This window comes from Eutrigla gurnardus (genome assembly GCF_963514095.1).
Source record: "Eutrigla gurnardus genome assembly, chromosome: 11".
Lineage (NCBI taxonomy): Eukaryota > Metazoa > Chordata > Actinopteri > Perciformes > Triglidae > Eutrigla > Eutrigla gurnardus.
In genome coordinates, this window is record NC_139925.1 from 11205920 (window position 1) to 11223573 (window position 17654).

At 42.1% G+C, this 17654-nt stretch overlaps 2 protein-coding genes across 4 annotated transcripts in view; one reads left to right on the forward strand and one right to left on the reverse strand.

Moving 5' to 3' along the window:
• Nucleotides 1-227: 227 nt before the first annotated feature.
• ppifa (peptidylprolyl isomerase Fa) lies at nucleotides 228-2466 on the forward strand. Its single transcript, XM_084021183.1, has 6 exons — nucleotides 228-419; nucleotides 556-586; nucleotides 702-790; nucleotides 864-960; nucleotides 1885-1960; nucleotides 2054-2466. The coding sequence occupies exons 1-6, from the start codon at nucleotides 276-278 to the stop codon at nucleotides 2214-2216; spliced, it is 600 nt and encodes a 199-aa protein (XP_083877309.1). The 5' UTR covers nucleotides 228-275; the 3' UTR covers nucleotides 2217-2466.
• A 1182-nt stretch (nucleotides 2467-3648) lies between these two features.
• The window catches only part of zcchc24 (zinc finger, CCHC domain containing 24), a 34576-nt gene continuing 20570 nt past the window's right edge, over nucleotides 3649-17654 (reverse strand). Inside the window, exons 3-5 of one of the 3 annotated variants that reach the window (XM_084021525.1) lie at nucleotides 11262-11426; nucleotides 8031-8073; nucleotides 3649-7864 (exon numbers count right to left, since the gene is read on the reverse strand). In XM_084021525.1, the coding sequence (XP_083877651.1) occupies nucleotides 7779-7864; nucleotides 8031-8073; nucleotides 11262-11426 (294 nt within the window). In that variant the 3' untranslated portion in view covers nucleotides 3649-7778. Of the gene's footprint in view, nucleotides 8074-11261; nucleotides 11427-17654 lie in introns of all 3 variants that reach the window. The other 2 variants (XM_084021524.1, XM_084021526.1) reach the window with 2 other exon arrangements.

The following is a 17654-nucleotide window of genomic DNA, read 5'->3' on the forward strand; positions in this document are numbered from 1 at the left end:
CAATTTAACATAAATAAAGCATTATTTACAGAAAAATAGATGAATAAAAACTCAAAAGTATTATTTGCAAAACAGGATTGCAAAGATTTCACTGATAATTGAGATTTTGACAGTAGTGAACCTGTTTTGTCGACCTAAATGAAGTACTACCGAAAGCTGCCACCTGGTGTCGCTGTGTCTCCCTGCCGCGGGTCCTCCTGTCAGCCCGCGTGACGTCACATGTAAACACCATGGCCTAGCGCAGGTCCTCCCCTCATCCCGCCAGCCGAGCAGCGATGTCACAAATCAAATACCGCATGAGGTACAGCACGCCGGGCGTCGCCGCCGCCAGGCTGTTTTCCTCCGGCCCCGCCCAGAACCCCGTCGTGTTTTTGGATATTGAGGCGGACAGTGAGCCTCTTGGAAGAATAACCATTGAGGTAACTAGCTAGCTAGCGTTAGCCTCCCCAGAAGCCGGTCTCACCTGCAGCATGTCTCACGTTTTGTACAGATAAGGGCATTGCTCAGCGGAAACCATCACCCGTGAATTGAAATGTGGTTTGTGTTGTCTTGCAGTTGAATGCGGACGTAGTGCCAAAGACCGCAGGTATGTTTAACCACGTTTATTTAAACTGAATATCAAGAGTTACATTGGTTTAATTGACCATTTAAAGAAGTCTCTCCTTGACTCGCCATCATGTTCAATGTAATCAATGAGACAGCAAACTTCAGAGCGCTGTGCACTGGGGAGCCCGGCTTTGGATTCAAGGGATCCGTGTTTCACAGGGTCATACCTGAGTTCATGTGTCAGGTAAGACTAACACTTGAGATGGTTCCCCATCACCTGTTTGCCACGTTGTCTTGTTGTGCTTTCTGTTACCCAGGGGGGAGATTTCACCAACCACAACGGCACAGGAGGGAAATCCATATACGGGAAGACATTCAAAGATGAAAACTTCAAATTACAACACACAGGTCCAGGTAGGTCTCCACAGCGTCCCGTACACGTCCGCTACGGACTACTTTATCTACAGGAGACCAAATAAACAACCTCCCAATTCATCTTTACCTGTGTTTGTTGTCTGTGCTTTGTGTTTTGTGAACAACTATTGATTCTGTACATGATCTAATATGTGTATTATTAACTTGTAATCAATAGCATGAATGCCGTCTTTGTATGAAGCAAGTTTTTCAAAGTGGCAGGCTGCCAGTCAAAAACACAGCCGATTGGTTGTCTGGGTGGCGTGTCTGTGTTTGGGATGCTCTTGTGTAATGCTGAAACAATTTGTCAATTCAATGAATCACAGATGGAAAGAACATGAAGTAATTTAACTGTCAAGTATCCGTTGGTTCCAGTATCTCAAAAGTGAAGATTCACACTATTTTGAAAACAAAACAATTGGTCAATCAAAACTAACCTCAACATATTAATCACTAAGGGAAATATTAGTAAACTGTAGGCCTCGCTGGTCCTTAACAGTATAATTTCCCATTATATCATCTTACATAAACCTGTAAAATATATGTAGCTGCCTCCCCACTAGATGGCAGTGCCTAATTTTATGCAGGACTCAAACCAGTGGCTATATGGATGTTTGATCCCCAGGTGAATGACCTACTTTTTAGATAGTCAAATTGCTCTTATCAAAATAATGAATTTTCCTGAATAAACTGTTGATTATTTTGTGCTTCATTTTGAAAGTGTGGCATTATCACTGTTTGCTTTTCAGAAAAGAGAATCAGGCCTTCACTTAACACAGTTAGACGCAGACTCACATTATGCTTCTCTTTGCCTCCAGTGAGGCCTAAAGGGTGTTGGGTTTGTGGTTAAAAAGGAGGTCAAGATCTTGTCGACCGCATCGCGTTCATTATTTGATGTACTTATTGGCTTTTTCATCTCCTCAGGAATACTTTCAATGGCAAATTCAGGGCCAAACACCAACGGCTCCCAGTTCTTCATCTGTACGACTAAAACTGAATGGTAAATACTTTGTGGAGCTTTTTAATCATCTTATCTCTGCCACTCATTGTCTTGCCAAAGGCCTCCCCTTTTATTTGACTCTTGTTTTGACAGGCTTGACGGTAAACACGTGGTGTTCGGGCAGGTGAAGGACGGTTTGGATGTGGTCGGGAAGATGGAATCCTTTGGTCTTCATGACGGTGGTGTGATTAAGAAAATTGTCATTACTGACTGTGGGGAGCTCACCCAAGATCATACAGGGACATCTGTGGGATGACTCGGCATGCAGCCATTTGGTATTTACTTTATCTTTTATATACAGATATTTTCGAGGCGGACCTGTCCCACGTCATTCCGTTCTTCCCTAAATCACTTTTTGATTATGACGTTAGATATCTTGCTTTTCCAAGTTTGTACATGACCCATCTACTTGTACAAGCACACAAGTCACCCGCTATGTAAAATGTTCTTATTGTGCAATTACTCTCCATTTACTACCAAATAAAATGACTGTTTTCAGATTTTAATAGCTCTAGTCTTAGTACAGGACATTTGCTCATGTGCCGCCGACCCTGCTGGTTTTAAAGCTTCCTGGAAATGATCCAGCAGCTTTTTTTAGACACCGGCTCCTCCAGTGCGACCGACTTCCTGTCCATCAGAGCGGGATATGACATCATGTGACATCCACCTACAGTGGAGCACATGAATGCAGCTGATAGATGATCCTTGGACATGGTGCATGCAGACAATTTAATCTACCATAAAGGAACCTGAAAATGTCTTTAGTTTGTATGTGGGCTGCCCTTTCTTTGCTGCTTCTTTATTTGAAGCGCAAAGCCGTCTGGAGGAGGGAAAGAGAACAGGAGGTTCCTCGGACATGTCTGAAAGTCAGAGACTGGGTGGTGCTGCTTATCGAGCTAATACTTTATGAAAGTAAATAATGAAGCGAGGTGAAAAAGCAACTCTTGCCCCTAAATGAAACCATATGCGCGCTGACCTTCCACCGTTTGTTTGAATTCTCCGATTACATTGTTGCTATAGAGACTCCTCAGCTCTCGCTCTGTCCGAGCAAGAGATGTTGTAACAAACTTGATATAATTTGGGTCCCCACCCTCTGGTTTAGTTTTAGTTATTTGGAATGCATGTCCAATATTGTTGCGTGGAAACTTGGCCCGAAAGACCCCGGCGTTGCCGTCTCGTACACATGCGGCGCAGTGACAACTTTACAAGTGGTTAATGTCTCCATTTATCACACAGCGCCCATGTCAGCTGGTGTCCTCTTTTTTTTTTTTGGTGTGTTTTTAGTTTTCCTGTCTGCAGTTTGCCTCAAAGTGTTGAAATCAAGTCCCGCCAGCTCGACGTGTCTGTTATCTTTCAGCACTTTCACGGAAAGTAAAAAACACGTTTTACAAGCCCTCTCTCCCCCCCCTCCTGCATTGCACAACTACCATAAATAATCCATTAAAAACCTCTTTATCATAATCTATACGCTCAGCCTTGCGTAAGTCTTCCAGCTCGCACTCGGAGACACAGTTCAGCGTGACGATGAAAACATACTCTGTGAAATGAATAATATACAGACTGGAGCGCTCAGAAAACAATGTGTTGCTTTTGGCTGGAATCAAACCTTCAAAGTGAACACCTCCCAGTTACTGGTAACAACAACTCGGCGGAGGACTCAAACAAATGAAACCACATAATCCAAGCACTCCTAATTCAATATGACTTTAATTCACCAAACTCTCGACAGCACTCAAGCACTAACATGTTTTCCCAACTAACAAATAAGGCACATTTTGGAATGCCATTTCATGGACATGAAAAACAGACCTGTGGTCTAGTCTTGAAACCATGACTGTCCTTGTTCTCCACTCTCATTGTCTTCCCTACCTCACGCCTGTGTTCTGTCCAATTCAAAACAAACAAACAAAAAAAAATACATTATTGCAACATTGCAATACAAACATCTCAAGTGATACAGACAATAAAGAATACATACATAACTTTCCAAATTGACCACATAAGTGTTAACACATTACATTCAGTAAATATGTATTATTCGTAGAGGCTACGCTAGCGGTAAATGAAATACTTCAAGAATAACAATCAGAAGTTGCTGATAATGTTAAAAAAAAAGAACAATATGTACTGTAGCAAACTACTGTAAAGTATTTAAATAAGTATACATTGCACAAAATAATATTTCATTCAAAACCAAACACATGCACATGCAAACTCTAAAATAGTTCTTTGTCACACACGCTTTCTTGACAAAAGTATACACTCCCTAAACTATTAATAACACCATAACATTTTATAATAATTCCTTGTCATTGCTGCTTTAAGCAAACTACATCTCACAGTTTAACGTGCTTATACAGTGGTGAGTATCCGTCACTAATTAAGGAAAGATTTTAAAAAGATTTCTGCATGTTAACACAATATATATATATCTTCATAATATTGTTTACAAAATGAATACATGCGACTCTATGGATTTAAATGGCAGCTCATAATTAGTTACATGTAGCAACTGAATAACATTGTGGGTTATTCGACACTGAAAACACCAAAACAAAACACAAAAATACGATGGCTTATAATTGAGAAAGGGTATTAATTATGTACCAGCTTTTTTTTTTAATAATACTCTGTGTAGACATCAATATTTCCTTCTTAGTGTAACTTTGTTGCATATTCTATACAAAAAAGTGTTGTAAAAAAATCTTTCCATAAATATTTCTGCAGGATAACCCCACAGATTATTGTAAAACATAAAAGAAAAAGAAAAACTCCCAGCTTTGTTTATTTCTCAGCAATAGGCCCTTCTTCACACACACACACAAAAAAGCTTCGATATTGCATAACACTTTAAAAGAGCTACTATCCTTGATAATGATGGCCATCAAATATATACATAAAACAGTCTATCTTTGTCAGGGAAATAACTCTTGAGCTTTTGCAGATTGCTGTAAAAATTTCAACATCTATTAAGTGTTCCAAAATACACATCTCATTCATAGAAAATAACAAATTTGAACTGAAAAGGTACTACAAAAGTCAAGTATATGCAATTCAAGACATTCTGTCTGAAAGCAGAGATTTCTTCTTTTTTTTTCTTTTTCTTTTTTCAAATGTATTGTATCAACTGCTTCCATTGGCTCTTGATTTGCCATTTAAAATGGCCTCCTCAAAACATGTCTCTGGGCGGAATCAAACTCTCAGGATTCATCACTATTCTGCCAGAACTCTGTACATCCCACTACAATTGTTACTCGTTTATGAGGTTAGTTCATAAGGCATCATTGGTATCTATTCCTCTCACTACAGCCACGTGGTATGATGTGGACCGTACGGTTAAAGACCTGTTAGTGTCATCAAACGGAGCAAAAAGAAAGACGATAACGGCACGATAAATAGATTGTTCCCAAATAAGAGGAGAATCCTTCATTCAGATTATAGGTCTTTAACCTGCGGTGATATAGATACACTAATTCCTTCTTTTAAAGGGGCACTCCACCATTTCTTTAACTCATCACAGGGACTAAAAAAAAAAAGTCCCCAAAAAAATAACCCTGCTGATGTCATAACGATGTCATCGCGGTTTGGACACGTTTTTTAACGAGAAGCCTGTGTTATGAAGGGGCTGTGGATTTTGAAAGATTTAGCCAGGTAGGTGAAGTCTACTGATACTTTGGAGTTGCATCATGGGAAATGTAGGATCCTGCAGTTTAAGGGATTAGAAGTATTGTGTATTTAGTTCCACTATTCTTTAGCGTCTCTAGCGATCCTCCCAACTGTGTGGAGCTATGCTAATCACTAGAGTGCCCCTTTAACTTCACAGGTGGAATTTAGCAAAATTTCCTAAACCTGTAAGGTACCTTAATCAGCCACTGCACACTCTCCCACTAAGGCGAGTGACCTGTATATATATTTTTTTCACAGAACCCCACGGTTCCTTGGATAAATACAACTACAATAGATTTCCACAAAAAAAAACAAAGAGTGAGGTCCACAGTTTCATGAGCGAGTCCGTTCTGTTGTGAGGATCAACTAAGAAATAACATCTTTGTGGATATTCCATGACAACAGACCACAGTAGGATTGTTTTTGCCAGCTGGAAATGCTGTTTCAGGCCATGCCTCCAACTCAGCAAACTGTGTTGGAGCGAACGCCCACCACGCCAGTTCAAACTAATAGAGGAACTTTATTATTTTCTTGTCCTTTGTCACATCTTGAACCTGCATTAAACTTACTGTGCAGCACAGTTACCACATGCACACACACACTGCCCCCGTCTCTGAGCCCATCCCCACATGTCTTTCCAACAATTTCAAATGGCCTCCTATAGTCCTGATACTTCAGAATGTTTTCAATCTTTGTAAGGCACATACAGTATTTTACAGTATAAAATATAGTCAGCCAGCTTTTATAAGGCTAGAGATACAGTACATATAAAATAGTTCACAATTTGTATAACAAGGTTCCTTGAAAGGCAAGTTTCCATAAGTCAAAAAACTACATTAATTTCCACTGTAGTGCTTTATGTCTGCGCGGTAATCAATGTAAACAGGATGTGTACTTCTCTTCCTTTAAAGACATTGGTTTATAATAGTAGGCGCTTATATTCATAAAAAAAAATAATATAAGCGTCGACTTAATTCTTCATCACATTCGATATATCCTTGAATCTTCAGCATCACCACGCCCGCCTATATTAAATCTTGTTTCCCCTCAACCGACTTGAAAATCACTGCAGTTCTCCAAAACTTCCACCTCCCTCTAAACACTGTACACTGCAATCAGCTGTTGGACATAGTTTTTAAGGGCGCATGCATTTAAATCTTTCAGCTTCATTAACTCCGCTGAGGCTGCCAGGCGTCAGCTGGCACTTTAAATGTGAACTCTCGGATGTCTTCCTGAAACCAACATCTCCTTTTTGTATTTCAATCATTTGTGGCTTTGAGAAATCCAATATTCAACAATGGTGAGGAATTGTGTGGACGGCAAGATTATTACAGCTACTTTTCATTTCTATCTAACATCTATACCTTTTAATATTGTGGATAATTGTGTGGCAAATACACTCTCGGGAGGGTTGAATGAATCCTTACAAGTTAACGACGCGCTAAATCAAAACGAGGAGCGACTGAACCTACAGTAGTTTCTAAAGACACGTGGAAGCAGTGACACAATAATGTGATATATAAACATACAAAAAAAAAACATTTCTTTATGTCCCAGTTAAAATTCAAATTGCACACTTAGACGACAAGAAAATAAATAGGCCAAATGCAAGCTAGGGATGTATGGCACATTGTCCCTCAGTTAATTCACAGTTAATAAGATGTGCTGTTGACCTTTTTAATACGTCAAGACATCAAAGGCCTCGTATACATTATACCATCATGAGAGGCCCGGGTTAAAACGCTCGTCACATTACCACACACTTCACTTGGCAGGGAAATGGAAGGCAGATCTCTGTAAACACAAAGCCAACTAAACCCCAAAGGTGAGGTAATGTATTGAGACCAACACTGTCAGTGACACCGTTAATGCTTGTTCATCAATGCACGATTGGTTGTTGCGAAACATCGGATCGATGGGGTTGTGTGTTTTCTGATGTAAAAAGTCACTAGTTTTGGCAAGTTTTTTTTTTTTTTTGCATTTGATGAAGAGCACTTTGAGAGATTGATCCTAAGTTAACATGTTCCTCTCGTTCATGGATGTAATATTCATATCATTAGAGGGGGAAAAAAAGAAGAAAGAAGCATAAAGACTAAAAATCTGTGTTCCGCGGGTGGTTGAGAAGAGGCACGGAAAGGATTAGAGCTACTGTCTATGTTTGTGGCTTCTGAGAGAAGGAGGGGAAGGCGTGAGGAGGAGAGGCTGCCATGTTGTGCGCAGGGCAGGGATGAGGGAGACCTGGATGTGAAGGGAGGAAGTTAACAACCTTGATGGAGGATAAAGCAATAAGACTTGGGACACAAAAGTTGCTCTCTGACTCTGAATAAAGATGATTATTGCACACGGCGGCAGTAGTAGCCCAGGACTTTACATTTCTCGCACAGGTGCTGCGGGTGCTCCTTACTCTGGTCAGAAACATCCAGGCCGTCCGGCTTCTCTAAAGGGCGCTGGAGATACAGACAGAGAACCAATCATGAGTCATATGAAACACTGGAGAAAATAAAAACCAAGCAGCACACCCATAAACCTCTGAGAGTTATGCAAGCAGTTTCCTTTGGCGCCCCGATTCGACTCAGCTATACAACGAACTATTTTGGCCTCCAAAAACTACGCATATTCTTCATAGAACAAACATGTACCGAACACAATTAGTTGCAGCGATATGGCAACGCACCATCTTACTGTGGAAACTTACAGCACACTTTCACAACCTGTTATTAAAAGGAAGAAAAAGTATCCCGTATGCATTTGATCACGATGACCTGTATGGAAATATCAGCAAACTGTTACGGCAATTGCTTTCTTGGAATCATTACCGAGGATGAAGGGAATCTCTCTGGGCCAGCACGTTTCGAGGTTATTTTAACAATCCATCTGGAAAATTTTTATTTCTCATCTATTGTTCTTGTCTACTAATAACTGCTATTTATTCCAAGTGGTTTGACTAAAGGAAACCAGGTTACCATGGGTCACTTGAAGGAGATATTTCAGTCGCCCACTAATGAGTCTGCCAGGAAGCGTTGAGAGTTTACTATCGGCACGTCAAACACATTAAGTCCTTGAGGAAAGTTAGGAAATCTGATGCATATTTTATGGGGTCCCCTCAGCGGTCAGAAGGTACTGGGTTCAAGCCCCTGTGTTGCAGGCGTCTTCCCTGTTGAAGTGTCCTTGAGCAAGAAACTCCAGCTGCAGGTATTTTATACAAAATCATTGACATTGCAGTCAAAATATGACCATACTGATTTGCATCCAATGTTAGGGAACATACCTTAAGAAAAGAAAAACATATTTTTATTACTATGTTTATCAGCTCCAATAAGGATGACAATGAGGTATAGATCTGCATGTGCTTTGGGGCAAGGAGCCTTCCCCATAATGTAAATGTAACGTGATTCACTCAGTGAGTAGTTTATTCAGTTAGACCCGTAAAAACCATGCTGCTGTTTTGAGTTGTGAGTCAACGGTTGTTGTGATCTCATCGTTTTGTATTTGTGTGTGACACAGAAGCAAGAATGTGATAATGAATGTCAAACATGAAATTATTTTTAGATTTGTTTGATAGCGGCATAGTTTGGGTATTAGGGGTGTTGTCCTATAATCAGACAAAAGCAAATTTAAAAACGTATTTGCAGTGATACGTTTTCAAGTCGTATTTAAGTAATGTATGCAAAGCTTTCACTTAAAAACCAAAGTTATGGCAACGTCTATGCAGCCTGAGAGGTGAATCCTGGGGAAAAAACAGGCCACTGCAAGACACAAAGGTCAAAGGTCCATCCGCAACAGGAAGTGGCACTTCTTTGTGAAATATGCTGGGCTTGAGGCTTGGTGGCATAATGACGACTGTCAGACCTGAACTACTGTAAATGACAAGCTAACGGCTAACAGCATGCCAGGAAAATGCTAGTGCTAGTCACTCAAAATAAACTATCAGTGCTCCTTTCCTCCTTTCATTTCCTGTGACATTTACATCACCATAGCATTTTGTTCTCAGGATTTATTTCATTCAATAAAGATTAATTGAAGGGGGCAAAATAAGTTTCTGAGCTAGCAAGCTCGCTAATTGTCATGTAACTAGCTTTAACTGCACTGTAGCACACTCATTAGCCATGCGCTAAAGGGTCCATTCATTTTCTTTTGTGGAGTAGTTTATTCTCCTGCAGAAGAGGGTTGAATATAAATTGGATGAAGCAGTGCAGCTAATAAGCCACGTTAGTTTAGGACGCCTCAAAGGTCAGCACTGTCTAAAAAAGCTGTTGGGATCAGCCGTGATAAATCAGCGAGTAAATCAAACTGTAAACGTGCAGTTGGACATGTCCCCCATCATACCCAGTGGAAATTGTGATCCTTTTTTCTTTGAAGACCGAACGCACTGGGTGTCCAAGAAATATATTTCCCACCAAATATTTTTATGCATGTGCATGGGATTGGAAAATACATATTCAGGTTATTTATGGGAATTCGCAGGGTGGGGAGGGAGCCGTGCTGAGAGGCTGAACTTTTTGATACTCGAGGACACGGGGGTTAGCGGTCCATTTCGTATGCTGACAGGGGGGGGAAATATGTTAAGTGGGTGACATTGCAAATGCAGGGGGATTTTCTTGCCTGTGTGTAGCTTCGCCACAAGAGACGGCAAGGAGCGAGAGTTTTCTTACCAGTGAACTGGATGGAAAGAAGTGCATTGAATCTTCCATGCAGGCCTTTTTAAAGATTTCACGTTGGTGAAGATGCAAATGAATAAACTAAGGTTTTGGAAAAAGTCGTGCATTAAAGGGGCAATATATGGGATTTGGAGCATTAATATCACATCAATCAACTATTTGATTTGTAAAGATAGATATAGTGGAGTAATGTATGAGCTGAGGGTGAACTCTGCTAGCATTTTTGCCATAGATTGCACTGTTAATGCTGTTTTGTAAGCGTTAAGAGGGTGCAGCATGGTCTGCCGTAGTATTCCGAGAATGAGCGGGGCCTCAAGCACTCATCCTCACTTTTATTTCAGGATGTGGAATTGGAAGAATGTGGGAAAGCATAAATATTAAAAGATGAAGTGTTGAGGATAAATATATCCGTCGCTCAAGAGGACGGAGCGGATTCTTTCTCAGGCGATCCATCTCTTTCGTCAACAAATTTGGGGTTAAGCCGGACTCAGCAGCACGTTAATCCCCCCTCAGAGTGTTTGCTGTTTGGAAAAACACTTCACCGCATCTTTGTGAATATGATTTCACTGTTTTTGTATTATTCTATGCGAGAGGAATTTCTGCAGCTGTAAGCCTCAATTACCTCAGAGTTAGTTTGTTTCCGTTAATAAAGGAGAAATATTCTTTTTAAGACTCGACAACATTCAACAATCCAAAAACTTTTATCGCTCAGGAGATGCAATTAGTTTATTCAGTGTTGGTTTATTACCAAAGAAGCAAAAGCAATTGTTAGCGGTAGGATTTTTTATCCTATTTTAATGAGGCCATCTGGAATATCCTCAAGACGCTATGCAGCCACGCAAAGTCTGGAGGCTGAGTCTGGACTCTGTTAACTTAGCTTGAGACGGTTCAGTCCACCCATTAACGAGTATGAGTAATGTTTTCTTTTTTTATGTTAAGACATTTCTGTAAGTTCTCATAGGGCGGATGGCAGGTACCTGTTTGTGTGGATAGACGTTGATGTGGCATTTGATACATTCTTGTCCCATGTTGGCCCAGGAGTTGCCACTCATCCACTTCCTCTTACACTTGGGGCACTTGTACTCCCCGAAGCATCGTTTCTTCCCCTGGTAGGGTGTCAGCCCCTCACCTTTGGGTCTGGCCTGTAAAAACAACAAAAAAAACAAAGCAAGGTGAACAAAAATGTATACAACATTTGCCATTCATGAGCAGATACATGAAACTGTGCAGACTTCAAAGTGACATTTTCACGAGAGCCTCTTGGACAGCAGCGGATGTTGAGCAGCAGGGTGTGTCCATCCTTGTTGCGCTAGCATACGCAACTTGATCATAGAGCACACTCCTACACACAGTTTTTGGCACTATATGTGGTTGTGTAATTGACATTTACTTCCATTTACAGCTGTGTTAAATTACTCCTCTGATTCTAATGAAGGAGATGATTACGAACAGCCCGTCAGCCATGAGAGAGCACGAGCTTCAGGGCAATGTTTTTGGGAGGAGCCGCTCCAATGACTTCATGTTGGCAACTTTATTCAAGCAACTTTAAGGGCATTTTTCCCCTAAAAGCATGCCACGGACAAATGAACCGCTTATGTCATAAAAGGATAAATCACAATCTATCCCCCGTCCTGCCAAAAGAAACCCAACTGTATACTGATTAGTACATCTGTCAGGGCTTGTCATTATCAATTTGATGCTCCATCAGCACAAACGGAGTGAAAACTCATCCCAGAACTTGTATCTGCCCAGTGACGGTCATTATCATACCAGAAGTGGTTATTTTCCTCAACAAAAATCCTTCAATTCGGAAGATAAACATTTGGGAACGGAGTGGTGAGAAATTGTGTTATTTTAGCTCAAACTTTAAAAAAAAAAAAAGCTTTCATGCAAAGACGGAAATCTGATATGACAGAACGGAGTTATCTTAATGCACAGCATGCAGCTGATGGCAGCTTTCCAGAAGGTTAGGAGAGTGTTCAAAGTGAAATCAGAGCTGTCCACGCTGGTCCCCGATTCTCCTGCAAGCCTGCAGACTGTTTTCATTATCACTTGTACGTCGGCTGCAGATTTTGGAAGGGGATGTTAGGGGGTACGGGGGCCTTGAGAGCGAGAGGAGGGGTACAATCTGTATCCCCTCGTCTTCCCTTGTCCCAGCCCATGTGTGAGTAATAGGAACTTTAATCAGCAGCATCTGGCTCCGTCCTTATAGACGTCAGCAGTTTGCATCAGCACCAGCTCTTAGTACGAGCGCTGTGCTTCAACCTGGCCCCTCAACAGTATGACCTCAACCCCACTGTCAGCTTCGCATTTCCCACTGTGACAGCGCGTTGGCTGGAAAATCTGACTCTTGCTCGCCTGCAGAACGCCATTCTATACGCCCTGTCAGGGACGCAATAAACAGGCAAATGTCTTAAAAACAATGTCGGCGACATTTCGTTTGGACGCTCTCCCACCAAATATTCTAGTTTACAACACGATCCAACTGCCATTCTCACTCTCATTCACCCCAAATCACAGCACTTTCCAGGCTGCGGTGACACTAACCACGATTACATCCAATACCATAAATATGACTAATTTGAAGTTTAAAAATAAACTACGATCATAGGGCCGGTTGTACTACGCAGGTGGTCGAACCGTAACGCTCGCCGATCGTTTGGAAATGTGACCAAGTGAGTCGGGTTACAGCTGTTTGTTCAAATCTCTCCCTGATACCGCAGCCAGGACTCAGCGGGACAGAAACAGCACTCGTCCTCCTCATGACCATTCCTCTCCAGCTCCATGCTGTTTCCAGGGTCCGGCCTTGGCCTTTGGCTGCACGTCATGCTCCGTCTGCAGCCGAGTGCTTTCAGGTGAGACGCAACCCCGTGTGCAATCAATGTGGAGATGTCCCTGATCTGCACATGGATTATCTATCCAGTCCAGATGAACGAGTGGATGCAAATTTTGATAAAGATGGTCAGTTGTGTCCAAAAGAGGTTCGTTTTCAATAAACAAGAATAGTGTAAATATAAATGTAGTCTTTTCAAGACAAATGTCAAGAATTTGCCAGTTTAATGTCATTCATAAGCTTTTCTTTGTTTCCTTTGGTAGTAATGTCTTTGGGTTTGGCACTGATGGTTGGTTAAAACCATAAAATAATTAGTAGCAGCCTTGACTGTAAATACTTTTGAGTACAGTTGATACATTAAGTGCACCCAAACACACAAAGTGAAAAAGGCAGTGAATTAACTAATTCCTTATGTAAAATATATCACCTCTGCCTTACACGTTCTGCACATGCAAAATGTGCAAAAGTAATCAAGAAGAACGTATTTGGACATTTGGAGTTATGGGGTATTCAAACACTCACATTGTGGTCAGTTGTTTTCAGGCCCTTTCGACACATTGCCTCTCATGGAGGTCTGAATTTCAGTTCTGAAGTCATAAACTTTACTGGCGCAGTTGGTATTGCACATTCCGATGGACACCCAAACACGTGGGAACGAATGTCACAATAACATCTGGACTGTTGTGCCACCACTGGGCAGGCTGAGAAATGCGGGGCTGGATTCAGAGCAGCAGATAACGGAGGACGCTTTGGGTTCCTTCACTTCACAGTACATGCAGCGGATTACATAGCAAAACCCTCGGCGGCGAGCGCCAGAATGACCGAGCAACTGTTCCAGTCGGGCTTGATTTCCAGTCAAATAACCATGCTTAGTCGCTTTTAAGGCAACATTTACAAACAGTTACACAATACAAACAGTACAATGACTGGTTTAATGGAACTGCGTCATCACACCGCTCCTGAGACGAGCCTGAATGGGAGACTGTGTTTTGTTTTCCCTCTCTGCAAATAAAGCCCAGCTAAATGGACGTATCTGAGCCATTTCGAGGGTTTTAGGTGTCCGTCGAGTGGAAGCGAAGCTTTGAAACGGCAAACTGGTCGATGGCGTCCGTGCCGGGGAGAGACGGCGAGCCGTGTTTGTCATATCACTTTGACGGTGCCGGCCTGCGTCGAGTCAATGTTTGTTTATGTCCCAGAGGCTAGAGTCCTGCGTGTTGAGATAAAGGGGTCAGTGTGTGTGTCGGGGACAGTGTCCATAGATGGGAGCGTTTAGCTCCATAACCACCGACTAGTTGACCACATCCTCCTCCGGTCCAGATCACAGCAGGGACTCATCATATCACACATGCGCACAAACTACGGGTCAGTGAACTGTTAAATGAAGCATATACACACATGTGACACACACACACATTCACTGATGCAATCTCCCTGCAAAACATGGCCACACACAACGTCTCTCTCTCTCCCTCTCTCTCTCAATCCTTGTCCCCTTTAACACCCAGACTTAAAAAGCACAAACACAGACGCACAAACTCAACAAATTCCACATCCACAGGTTTTCATACACTCCTGAGACACAACTGGAAAGTCTCGGCACACTGTTTCCTGCTACACTCCCACTCAAGAGTTTAGCCCCGCTACAAGGACACAGATCATTCTTTTGGCTTATAGCGCAGGATTAATGAGCTCACAAACCACATTGAATAGAATAACAAGCGACAGTAAAAAAAAGAAAAAAAAAGGGGGAGATGAATGTTAGACGCAAGAGAACAAGATGAACAGAATAATGCAATAATTAACTGTCTGATTTGGATGTGAAGCAGCCCCCTGCTCCTCAAGGATTCTGTAATGAAGGGGGTCTAAAAACCTGTCCCCCCCCCAAAAAGAATCGGACTCCAACGTTCACACACACACACACACACAGAGAACAAAGTGGACAAATACCACAAGCCCCACAGTCACTCGAGCCAACTTTGGAGAGACCCCTCCAATCAGCCCCTCTCAGGAGGGTGGAGAACGGGAAGGAGAAACTAAGAGAGAGAGGGAGAGAAGGAGGAGGAAATCCAAATCCAAAGCAGATGGCCTCCATAGGGGCAGATCACGAGAAACACTGAGAGCCGTCGTAAAAATCGCTGCTCTGCTTTCAATTAGGCCATACATTTCAGAGACGGGGGGGGAGTTAGGGGGGTAAAACGGCGTTAACTAACCGCTGTAGCTCTGGTCACAACTACGGTGGATAGGATTCATTATCAAGTGGAGGAATGTGGAGACGATCCTCCGGAGGTTGGATTTTAAAACGCGTACGTTGTACAAACACAACGATATTTGGAATTTGAGGAAGGCGGATTGGTGCGTTTAAGTGAGCGGCCCCCGGTCCAGACGACACCCACTGCGATGTCTTTTCTTTTTTTTTCAATTTCAGGGTAATTCAGGTAATACCGTGAAATAGATTACATGGTATGCAGCCCCGGCATCCAACGCTGAAATTGCAATATCGTTTTTTTCCCCACAAAACCATTTTGAAATTCCTCTCCAGTATGAATGATAAAGAGATGCCTATTACTGACCGCTGAACACCAAAAATGTGGCGATCTCAAGGTGATCTTCCACTTGCGTTGATATTACATTCCAGGCTAAGAGTAATGACCAGTGGACAGACACAAACCTGAACCCTTTAACCGGCAACAAGATAAGTTAGCCTTGGTTTAATATTAGACCTCATTTTCAAGCCAAACCTAAGAGAAATCAATCCAGAGAGTCTGCTTCTTTCAAGGCTGTGGATATGGGATTTCATACTTACTGGACACATTAAGGGAGACGTCGAGCTACAGTTGATTTGGGCTCCACATATTGCCCACAGACAACTAATACGAGGAGACAGCGCTGACGGTAGTGTTTTTTTTTATGCAAATACTACATGCCATTCAGCGGTTTGTCTGCCTGCCTCTGCGAGAAAACGAGGGTTTTGGTGGGTAAAACAACGCAGATTGTATTGTATGCAACCACTTGTCTGGTATGGATTTGGAGAGTCTTTGTTGGCAAATGCCACTAAGCTGTATATGAATAATGACACGTCTTTACCTAAACATTTGTAAATAAATTGTTGGATTCTACAGTGCGAGTGTTAAGTGTGACATAAAGGAAACTAATCTATTCTTCACCACCAACACAAACCTTAAACAACCCAGTCCTCTTCCTTCCAGTACACGGAATTTATGTTATTCACAATGATGTGAGATTTTTTTTTTGTTCCCATCACAGCACAGCATTAGAGAAATCCACTGTAAAAGGAATAGCCCGAGGTTGTTTGTCAGACCACACCAGAAACACGTGTCGGGTCATTCCGGGTAAATAATCCCCTTTTAACGATTCTTAGTGCATAGCTTGGTTTGGGTTCGACCACATCAAGGCAACTCAGAACGTGAAAAATATGCAGAAAAGTCACATTCTTTCTCACGTTACGTTACATCTGATGTGGTGTTGCTATCCGCATGGCACCTAGAAACAGAAATAACACCCCCCCACCAAAAAAAAAGCACTCTTTGAACTGCGCTCTATTTTGTCTAAGCTGTTTCTTCACATCATCATCATATAATTCATAAAACCATCACCAGCCACGTTATCTGACATCACAGGAGCTAAAGATGTGAAGAGCAGTCATCGTCGTCATCCTGTCAGGGTGTGCAGATGGCCGCCGCTTCCAGTCGCTCACAGGAATGACACTGTCACTACCTCAGCTGTGACTCACTGCACACAGCACAGGCATTTCTTCTTCTTTTTTTTAATTGGCTGTTTCCGCTGCTGGACTAAACAGCCCCGACCCCATGCCAGAACCTCAGCCAGGTGCATTATGGGGACTATTTATCAATCCCACCATGCACTACAAGCTCTAAATACAGCCACTGTTTTCTGTGGGTCTCTCTCTCTTTTTTTTGCTGCCATCTTTCTCACCTCTCTCTCTCTCTCTCTCTCTCTCTCTCTCTCTCTCTGGACGGCTCCTTTGCTGGTGCAGCTGTCTCTTTCTAATGCCTGTAAAGAAAAGGGGCCGAGGCTGAAAGTGACGGGAGGAACAGGTGTGCTGTTAAGTGATAAATCTGCCTTCACTCGAGCACAATGCACCTCAGTTTATGGTGGAAAACATACAGTACATTATAAAAAGAGTCTACGGTGGCCAACGAGTGACAATGTGTTACAATAACCCGAAGCAGCTACAGCGTGCTGCAGCTTCCAGAAAAGCTGCCGATTCAAAGATGCAGATGAAATCCACAGGAAATAACAAATTCAGAAACCTGCTGCACAGACAACACAATGTCACTTTTCACTTTGGCCTTAGAATATTATAAAATAGCTTAGTTAGCTTTGTAAATCTGTTGTCCTTTTAAAATGTAAAAGACTGAGAAAATGTGTACCTTATTATGTCGCTCTTTACTCCATTTTTAATTCCCACTTTGAAAATGAACACATTCTCTCGTCTGCTCTTTCTCCAGGGTCGATGATCAAGCTGTTCCAGCGCTCCCCATAGAGGCCTGTTTTC

Bases quoted from the DNA above. Each gene is read 5' to 3' on its own strand.
- ppifa (XM_084021183.1), top strand. From the start codon at position 276: ATGTCACAAATCAAATACCGCATGAGGTACAGCACGCCGGGCGTCGCC. The intron at 420-555 runs GTAACTAGCTAG...GTTGTCTTGCAG, and splicing joins TTGGAAGAATAACCATTGAG to TTGAATGCGGACGTAGTGCC. The intron at 961-1,884 runs GTAGGTCTCCAC...TCATCTCCTCAG, and splicing joins ATTACAACACACAGGTCCAG to GAATACTTTCAATGGCAAAT.